Here is a 10,932-nt window from a genome sequence, read left to right on the forward strand (position 1 = left end):
TCACTGCAGCATCTTCAGCTACAGAAAGGTCATCATCTGTCTCCCCAACCTCACCTTCACCCCAAACAAGTAATATTGAAGATAAAGTAAGTGTTCTTGCAGTTTCCGTTTTAGGGATTATTCCTAATGTGACGTTATCTTTTGCCACAGTTACATCTCCAGTGTTTTTCAGCACTGTGCCCCCCCTGTCATCAAACACAGCTACTCCTCATACTCTTTCTAGTCAGTTTTTAACATCTGTAGAATCAGGGAAAACATCTTCTTCCCCATTATCAGATAAGTCAGTTTCAGACAAAGACCTTATAACTTCAACTGTCCAAATAATTGATGAAAATGAAACCAGCTCATCCATAACTGTCACGGGAGACGTTCTTTCAACAAGGCAAACTATTGTTTTGTCAGAGCAATCTTCACCATTTTCTTTCTTAACAGCAACCAGTGAAACAGCCAAATTCACTAGCCAGGCGGCTGTAGTCATTTCCAGCTCACAGAGTACAGATATTTCTACTCTAAACTCTGAAACTACAAGTTTCTTAGGTCCCTTTAGTGATGAGACAGAGTTTATTCCAACTTCTGAATATAATAAAGCAGAAAGTAAAACAGAAAAAGCTATGTCTTCTTATTTCACTACAAGCAACCCATTAATTACACATGGAGCAGGTGCTTCTGTAGAACCTGCCATGATTTCAGAATCTCCATTGTATAGTACAGCCAATAATATACCCTCAGTACATTCTGATCATGAAATCAACTCGAGCGTTGAATTTTCTTTTGTTGAATCCTCAGCTAGTGATTGGATTACTAGTGATCCTACCAGCACTGTTTCCTTTACAGACTTACCGAATTATGCAGAGGTATCGCATGATCTTGCCACTACCCCCGTTTCTTCCATATTAAGGACATTGTCATTGTCTCCAGTGCACACAGAAATTAAACAAAATGCTGCAACAGATGAAATGGCATCAACTGCTCCCTCTGTTACAAGCACTGATAATATGTTATTCATAACAACATTGAATGCAACGGAGGGGGAAAGGGAGACAGATCGAACTACAGCTGCAGGAATTCCATATTTATTTGAAACTTCTCTGCCAATGGCCATCCCCAGTGTCACTTCAAATCAGATGTCCACATACATTGATATGGAAGCCTCTGGTTTAGAAGATGATTTAGAGATAAGTGCAGATGGTTCTGGTCAAGAGTTGCTTACTAAATTTGTCACCCCATCGTTAAACACATTCACTGCAGTTGCAGATGGGGCAGATCATCCTAAAAGCACCTCTGGTGTCATAAGTTCTGCAATCCAATCTCCATACATGATAATCACTGAGACGGCTGTCGCTCTAGATTCTCTGAGCATGTCCTCTAACAATTTAGATAGCCACACATCACTTACTGCAGTATCTTCTGATAAAACATCAGCCGAACCAACAGAAACATTTTTTGAAACTTCTACAATTCAGAGCAGTTTGGATTTGGACGTGAACTCTGAGTTATCTACAGGAACATCTTCAGCTGTGCACAGCACAGGGATACCTGACAGTACAATAAGCACAGTCTCTTCTATATTTAGCACAGAGAGAATTATAATATCAATGACTTCTAATTTTGACACAGAGCAGACAACTATCACACCTACTAAGTCTGAAAAAGTTACACATATTCCATTAACTGAGGGCCACACTAAATACACACCGTTGACTGAAAGCATCTTATTTGGAAAACCAACAGGGGAACCGGAAACTCATCTTTCAGTCAAACCAACATCTACGGAAGGGGTTTCCTCACATGATGCAGAAAGCACTTCTGTTGTTGTTGATACCTCCGAGTCATTAGCTTCTAGGTCAATATCAACCAGCACAGCCATCATATTTACAGACGATGTGAAGGATGAAGATAAGCTCTTCTCTGCTGTTACCGACAGTATGACTGAAGAGGTGACAAATGCTGAGCTCATAGCCAAAGATGACTCCATCATTCATGGAAATACGCTTTCTATTCAAGCATATTCAATTCGCCCAACTATCCAGACAGAAGAATCTGGAGGAATAACAATGACTCAAATAATTGAGGGAACAGGAAAGGGAGATGGTTCAGGAAGTATTTCTCCCACCTACTTTACCTCTTCACCTAAAATATCCTCGGCAACTGGTGAAAATTTAGATTTTACATCTTTTGAATATTCACAGCCTACCTCAAAATCATCGGTTGTAGAACACGTTTCTACAATGGAGACATCCAGTGAAGACACAGTCACATTATCTCTGAATGCTATGGTAGCTACACTGGATATGACCAAAGACACCTTAAGTTCCTCGTCCACAAAAGCCACGGCCCCTCCAGTCACTGACACCCCATATACACTAATGTCCAGTGAAGCAGTAGCAAAGAAACTAACCAGTGATACCAGCAATGGCCAGTCACACACCACAACACAATCTAAAGTACCCGATACGGATATACCCCAAACTGATGTATCAACCAAATTGCTGGAAGATAAGTCCACTCAAGCTCCTTTAAATAAAGACGCCTCACCTTATACCAACAGCACAGATAGTAAAGCCCAGGAAACATCAACTCATGCTGGAACCTCTCCTAGTGACCAGACAGCCTCTGAGCAGAAAGAGTCTTCTGGAACGAAAACCACAACGCAAGAATCCAAAACTGACATATCTTCTGAGAGTTCAACTGAACAATCTCCGAAAGAAAGAACACATTTAACTACAAAGCCAACACAGAAAAAACCATCAAAGACTGACTCATCTTTTTTTAGCACTGAGGTTCCTTTGGTAGCTTCTATAAGAGTTTCAACTGGTAAAGAAGGCACAGAACAGGCATCACAAAACACATCATCAACATCACCTATAATTCAGACGGGTGGCAGTCCAAAAACTACACCATCCCTACAGATAGGCATGTTGGATAAAGAAAACGCTGGGAGTGAATCATCAGAAGATCCATTAATTTCCATTAATCCCACTTCAAGTGTTCCTTCAACATCAGCACAGTCAGCATCACAGCCTGATGTTATAGTCCAGTTTGTCACAACAGGTTCTCCTGTTCATCGCCTGACAACTCCTCTGGAATCCTTTGAGCAAGTAAAGTCAGAAATCACACTAACACACCATCCCAACACAGACTTTTTGTCCGAGGATGCCTCACTTACTACAACTAATCCTAGTTTTGAAAGTCATGAACGTAGTCATAGCACCAAATCAACAACTCACGCTGTTGCATCTCTTGTGGCTGAACCAGGAACATCTGCAGCAGATGATGGATCTGTTGAGCCAACTCCTACTAAAAAGTACCCTCTTGATTATATTATTGAAGATAATCCATCCCCAGATTATGACGCACCAAACCTCAATTTGCTTGAATCTGTTTCACAAATCCAGCAGAATTTATCTGGTGACACAGATAGCAGCTCAAAAGAAAATGCAACAAAGCCACCAGTTGCTGCAGAAGCTGTTACCATACTACCATTTGCATCAGCCAATGTCATTTCAACATCAGGCTCTGGACCTGAGAGCAGCTCTGAGTCTGATAGCTCCTCTAGTGAGATGTTCACCACACATAAACCAAACATTGACATTAGAGAAAAAGAACAGTCTTTGTCAATTGATGGAATACAGTCTGTGTTTAAGGCAGATGCTACGACACCTTCATTTGTGAAATATGTCCCTACTGAGAACACCTCAGGTAATCAAGACAATGAAGAAGAAAATACAGATGTCTCTCTTCGCACTGAAATGCCAACAGAGATCCACAAAGAGTTTACTACGTTGGTAGCTCAGACACAAAGTGAGTCAACATTAGGGGCCACTTCTTCATCATCTTCCTCAAAGGATGCCTCTACACCTTCATCACTTACTGAAGTCCAGCCACCGGTGAAAGAGGAAGTTACAACTGTCACACCAGATGCAGAACTGGATTTGGGACACACTGTTGTTGGCGAACCAGTTGAAATTCCAGGTAAGTTTTCTTTTTTCTACTTCCTCTAGATAGAGGAGGTATTGTAGGTCAAAGAGAAATGTATGTCAGTCAGTAAAATTATATATTTATATAACTTTTCACAGGCCTTCACTCCTGTACCGTTGACGTTTGTCTGAATGGGGGAACCTGCCACAAAGTCAGTGGTCTCCCTACGTGTAGTTGTGCTCCTGGTTACACAGGTTATCAGTGTGAGACAGGTAGGAAATTGTGCCCCAGAACTTTCCTTTCACAATATCTGTCTGTTATTTAACACTTGAGAATTTACCAACTTAAGGTGTCAAACATTGTCTGTCTTTCAAACCCAGATATGGATGAATGCCAGTCTAACCCTTGCCGGAATGGCGGTACATGTGTTGATGGCATAGCTTCCTTCACATGTGTGTGCCTCTCCAGCTACTCGGGACTGTTTTGTGAAGAAGGTAGGTTTCAAATGATTTCATCTAGATTTTAAACCCATTTCATTGTTTGCTGAATAGTAAACTTCTTTTAAGTGCTGGTAAGAATTAATGCTTACCTTTATCCTTAACATTACCTGATGGTTTACACAATATTTTGCCAAGTGGCCAATGCCAAAGATAGAGCTACCTCAACAGTCACAATCCAAGATCAACTACCCATGCTACCTACAATAAAAATCGACAGCTAGTAGTTATATTGAAGACATAAGTAAAAAACAAGACAATACATCCGTAATTTCTATGGATTTATCTAATTTTCTATATTAAAAGAGCTGTATGTTATGTAGACGTGTGTTCATCTTAACCAGATGCTGATTGAAAAAAATTAAATCACTTTCGTCTATCTAATTTAAATGGTTGTTATGGACATTTGCATTTTAATGAAGCAGAACCTAAAGGGAATGTACCAAAATGAGCCTACATCAATATATAAATAGTTGTTACAGTTCAAAGGTCAAATCGAGTACACTGTATTTTAGGTGTGGTGCTCTTTTTTTTTCTTTATGACTTTTTTACATGGCATACTAGAATTCACAGTGTTAACCTTTTCTCATCCCAAGTGTGTTGAACTTAGGCGGAGTTCTGGCTCTACACCCTCAATTTTGTCAAGATTCCTCATTGGTGCATCACACCCAATCTGTGTATTTCAGCGCAGCTGCTGTCTTGCTGTGCTTTGCCAAAATAAATTGAGGAAATGTAACTTGAAGGGTAGCACCCAGAAAAAAAGACTGCCTGGGTGTTATCTATTAGTAATCTCACACAGTACTGAACTGAGATTAGCAATTTCTGTGGATTGTTAATGTATTGTTGTGTTTAAAGTAAGAATAATTGTCCATTTAGGCACATTAATATCACATTTAAGTAATGAAGCTATTATTTATTATTAAGATTTTTACTTTTGGGGTTTTTTTTACACAAATTGAACCAATTGTCTTAAATTACAGTATTTTTAGTTGATGATGTCAATATAATTTAGGGATTGAAGTAAAAAACAGCTACATGATATAAAAGGCTGATTTCAAGCCCATCTATCTTTTTTTTTCACCTTCAGATACAGAAACATGCGATTATGGCTGGCACAAGTTCCAGGGCCACTGCTATAAGTACATGCCCCAGAGGAAAAACTGGGATACAGCAGAAAGGGAGTGTCGTATGCAAGGCGCTCATCTCACCAGCATCCTTTCCCATGAGGAGCAACAATTTGTCAACCGTAAGTTGAAGCTTGTGAAGCTTTTTTAAATTTTAAAAGGTATATTTTTGCCTATACGTCCTGTAACTGAACTGCTCTAAAGAGAAATGTCATCTGCTCTGTCTCACCCTCTCTTGCCCCGTGTGACAGGCCTTGGACAGGACTACCAGTGGATTGGTCTAAATGATAAGATGTTTGACAATGACTTCCGCTGGACTGATGGCAGCCCTGTGGTAAGATAGCACTCTTTCTTGGTATTTTTGTCTTGACAAACATGGGACAGGAGCTGTCGCAAATATTTGGAAGTGATGCCAGTGACAGACACAGTCATCTGGGGAGTTGGTCTTTTAAAGGGCTGTGGTGACTTTCTCATGACATACTCCTCCTCTGTATGTCACACTCACACACACTTGTGGGAGACTGCCGTTGAAAAGTATCACACAGAGCATGCTGTCAGCCAACTTGAATTAGTTCTCTGCTGCTCTTGTGTCTTGGAGTGAAAGCAAAGATGTCAAGTGTAGCACAAAAGAGATTTTCTGGAAGGAAAAATGCACCGACATGTTTATAAAACAGCACAAGAGTGTGTTATAAGAGTAGTTGTGGTTACTGTTGCCCAAGGCTAATTCTCAAGGCAGGAAAGTGGCTAATTATTAGGTCCCTACGTATTGTACAGAGTGATGTCCTCACTTCAAAGTTAATCCAGCAGGGCCAGAGATAGCAGAAGGATGGAAAGAGCTCGGGGGTTCAAAGATAAGCAGGGTGACCGCCTATGGAGATACTAACTCAGCTGAGAGATGAAGTGGTGATGAAGGTGTGAGCAATACTTGTGTGGAGGGGAGGTTGGCAGGCGTAGACAGGTATGGACCTACTTTGACCCCCGCACACATTAGGTAATAGAGCCAGGAGGCAGCCACCCAGGGGTAAAATCCATCATACAGGAAGACACAGATGGACAGCCTCTGTGCCCAGGGTCACAAAGAGAAACAAACTGGACAGAAGCAGGGCAAGGTGGGGGATCCCTCTGTGGGGGATCGTCACTCCAGGGGGTTAAATGGTAACACTGTTGAACTAAAATAGTATTTTGTATCATCTTTTTTGATATTGGATATTCGATGTATGTTTGTTTGAAGGTGATGGAAGCTTGTTTGATTATTCTGACAAGGATGTTGACCTGCTCTGTAGTTGATGGCTCAAGTTTTTGTTAGTGTGAAGTCAGCCCAGCAGGAAGCCAGTGTCTGTCTGTGTGTGTATGTTTGTGTGAGTGTGTGTGGGTGGTAACTGTATTGAGGGGGGCGCAGAGCCTCTGGGAATGATTGGAGGAGTGAGTGATTGTGGGGGTCACAGCTTTGAAGAAACTGTTTGAACCCAGGATGTGCTGAAAGACCACAAGGATCATCTATTAAAGTGCTACAGCTGTGTATATACCGTTTACCTGTACGAATGTACATCTGTGTGCTACAGGAATTCTTCATGTGTGCAGTGTTACATACAGTCTGTAATGAATGGTATGCACAGTGTGAGGTTAAATGACATAACACTTGTGTTTGTCTGTCAACATAAAACCACCAGTACCCAAACACACGTGAATCACAGTCATGTTTCAAAGGTGACATCAGGTATTTCATTAAGGGGCAATGTAAGCATAGGTGCAGTGTATTCCAGTTTTCTCTCCACAGGCCGTAAAACTACAGATTGGGAATTATTATGTCAACGGCACATTCTGTTAGACTGTGAGTGTGAATGGTTGTCTGTCTCTGTGTGTGGCCCTGGTGAACAGTCCAGCGTTTACCCAACATCAGGCAAAGACTTCTGGGATGTCCTTCTCACCCAGAGAAGGATTAGGCCATATACTTAAGTGTTTTTTAAAAGCTTTACTGCTGAATTTGGGTTTGCTGCTCCCTCTTGTGGCCATTTATAATAATACAGTGACAGAAAACTGCTGCTTACACAGGACAGCACCAAATTTCTTGTTAATGGTTTTACATGTGAAGAATTGTGTTAATCTATATATTAGATAAAAATAATACAAACCCAGTTGTTTAAAATGCTACTAATAACTCTATAAATATGCACCAAAATCTTTATTCGACAGGCAGGAGGACAAAAAGAAGAGTTCAAGTATCTTCACTTATTCATTAGATGTGTAAAATATAGAATCTGTAGAAAATACAACAAATTTCAACAGGTTAATAAATGAAGGAAACACACTCAAATTTAAATGTATGCATCTTGGTTACTTTTCTGATTTTAGCAATATGAAAACTGGAGACCAAACCAGCCAGACAGCTTCTTCTCTTCTGGCGAGGACTGTGTGGTGATGATCTGGCATGAGGACGGTCAGTGGAATGACATTCCCTGTAACTACCACCTTACATTCACCTGCAAGAAGGGCACAGGTAAGAACACCCAGCAAATGTCTCATTGTTAAACATATACCCATTTAAGTTACATTTAACGCATCATTTAAATGTTCTGCTCCGTGTTTTGTAGTGGCTTGCAACCAGCCCCCTCTGGTGGCCAACGCACGCACCTTTGGAAAAAAACGTGAGAGGTACGAGATCAACTCACTGGTGCGGTACCAGTGTCAGACAGGCTACATTCAGAGGCATGTACCAACTATCCGTTGCCGTGGTGATGGACGATGGGATGTTCCTAAAATTACATGCATAACCCGTAAGTTCTATTTACAATAGTTACCTTTTTCAGGCTACATTTACTAATTTACATATTTTGGAGCTAACGTTTGTGGGTTTTTTTGTTAACTTGTAGCATCGAGCTATCAGAGACCCTTTGTCAGACGACATGAGCACAGAAGCCTCTACAGTGTTAACAACTTCAAAAGGCCGGAGGACGCCATCAACTATCGTCCTCAGCGCTACAGAGGGAGGAGGGAAAGGACTGGACACAAGCAGAGGAAGCTGTAATTGAGGCTTCTTCTTAAAACCCGCACTGCTAACAATGGTCTGAAAATAGGAAGAAAAAAATTTAAATGAAAAGTAAAAAGAGAAGAAACCTATGTACAGGATAACCTGTAGGCTCCCAGTATGTGGGACAACGAGGGAATCATCTTATGAAGTGCCTTTTCAAGAGATGTTGACACGTCACTTTGTTTTAATAACTGGCTCTGTGTCACAGCAGTGTCAGTGTATATTAAACACTTTCAGCTGGCTACTGGAAACAGACAATATTCTCATCAGTTTTGCTTAGAAAAAACTGTGGACATTTTTTATTTTTCCTGAGTTTATGAAGCCATACATTCACGACTGATGCTTCAGGCCTTTGTGAACCAATTGTGCTTTTGAAAATAATCCCAAGTGTTCCTTAATCTTTGAGCACTCTTATGAAATTATAGCTCTTATAAAAACGTAAAGGAATGGGTCATGTTGTTGTTGCTGTTTTTAATCTGCCGTATGCCTTCAAGAAATGTATGCATTGTCAAAAGAGATGATTGTCGTCATGGAACTAAGGCACATTTTTGGTACAAATTTACATACATTACATGAGTGAAAAACTATATGTTGATGTCTTTTTTTTCTAGTGGTATTTATTTGCATTCCACATTAACAATAGACGAACGTCTGAGCAGGATTTGTTCAGTGAACTGCTGGAGCACCTTTTTTTGAAGCAGCAACTTTCAAAGCACCAAGAAAGTATCTTTCCTTAAGAGCCTTTTACTGTATGTTAGCAGAGAAAGTCTTTATGTACAGGAATTTTAACAAATGACATTTCAATTTAATTTCCCTGCTTTTTCCTGCAAAGGAAGACAATCTTCATCCTTGTTTCAAGTTGAAAGAATGGAAAGTGTCAAGTCAGTTATATGTTTTGCCTGTGTATGTGCATCATTTCACAAAGTCTGTCATCTATTGCTGCTGTGCTTCAGCTAAGTGTTTTAATGTTTTTAATAGTTAAAAAGAATCAGCCAACCAAGAGAATGTATTTTTTTGTGAAACACTCGTAGAGACTTGAACGTAACGTTTTTTTAGACAGAGATACGTTATTTGTTTTCAAGCTGCTTGTGACAGTTTTACTTGGTTCAGTACCTACAAGTGAAATAAGATGCTGTCATTCAGCCCAGCAGTGCTGTTCATATGTATTCAACAGGAAAACAAGCCACAACCACAGACTGTCTCAATGAGCTACATTGAAGATGAAATATTTCCTAATAACACAATTAACTTTGCCACTTTTTCACATCTGGAATGCCATAAACAGTGGACCAAAGATCATAGAGGGCCCCAACGGCTGCAATAATAATGTTCTGTTCTGTTAACCAAATACTTACATGTGAATGGCTGTGAGTGTGAATCTACAGCCATTTGTAAATGGAGATATGTTTTTAGTCCACCTGTGAATGTGTGTGTTTCAGCCTTCATGTGCACATAATATCATATTTATAGCATTTTTTGTATTATTTTACAATGTGAATGTCTTGGATGTTTGTTGATTTTTTTAAAAAAAGAAAAACAAACATGTTCCCTGCTTTTGAATCACCAAAGAAATAATAAAAAAAAAATATAGAGATATATATTGAGGATCTTCAATTTGTACATTTTTGAAAGACTTGTGCTAAATAGAGTGGCTATTACCAATTAATTTATGATTTGAGTTTACATCCTGCACGTTTCAAAGTTGTATTGGGTTTTATACAGGAAAAGAATAAAAACACGAGCTTCATAGCAGTGTATGTGGTTGTCCAGCAGGGGGCGCGATCAGATAAGACTTTCAAAAGAAGGGCTTTAGCTTAATAAAACTTTATTCGTTTTTGTCCCTCTAGCATTTACACGACCTCTGAAAACACTGAGGTTAAATAACAATTGGAATCACACACGCTCCTAAACACCAACAGCTCCGCCTTCTTTATGATTTTTGTAGATACTTTCTGAAAAACTCATCAGTCATGCTCCACATCACTCGAGGTGAGCTGAGGGAGGCAGACAGGAAGCAGCAGCCTGAATTAAAGCATGTGTGTGTATGGATTAGGGAAACCTGACACTGAAAAGGCTTATGAGCTGTCAACTAGGTATGTTGACTATTTGAACGGCAAGGCTGTTTTTGCCTTTTGGTGTTTGTAAAAAAAAAAAAAAAAGACAAAATATAAATTTAAATAAAAATACAAAATGTTGGGTTGCATTAGGACGGGAATTTACTGGCCCAGCTACCCGTAAATTTAAACGACACTGCCCAAGGCCTGGCCGTCATGCTTATTTTTGTCAATCACCATCACCAATGCCTGCAATGGCTCAGTTACTATACAGTTGCAGTAATGCAACAGTTAGCTCACATGCATAAAGC

General features: G+C 39.9%; 1 protein-coding gene across 1 annotated transcript; it reads left to right on the forward strand.

Annotated features, from left to right (window-relative positions):
• The first annotated feature begins 6 nt into the window (after positions 1–6).
• On the forward strand, positions 7–10,119 carry LOC103398905 (versican core protein-like). Its single transcript, XM_008337659.3, has 8 exons — positions 7–3,972; positions 4,077–4,190; positions 4,299–4,412; positions 5,503–5,661; positions 5,791–5,873; positions 7,892–8,036; positions 8,131–8,313; positions 8,410–10,119. The coding sequence occupies exons 1-8, from the start codon at positions 612–614 to the stop codon at positions 8,562–8,564; spliced, it is 4,314 nt and encodes a 1,437-aa protein (XP_008335881.1). The 5' UTR covers positions 7–611; the 3' UTR covers positions 8,565–10,119.
• The last annotated feature ends 813 nt before the right edge of the window (positions 10,120–10,932 follow it).

The sequence above is a fragment of the Cynoglossus semilaevis genome, unplaced genomic scaffold (assembly GCF_000523025.1).
Source record: "Cynoglossus semilaevis isolate Cse_v1.0 unplaced genomic scaffold, Cse_v1.0 scaffold1636, whole genome shotgun sequence".
NCBI classification, from domain to species: domain Eukaryota; kingdom Metazoa; phylum Chordata; class Actinopteri; order Pleuronectiformes; family Cynoglossidae; genus Cynoglossus; species Cynoglossus semilaevis.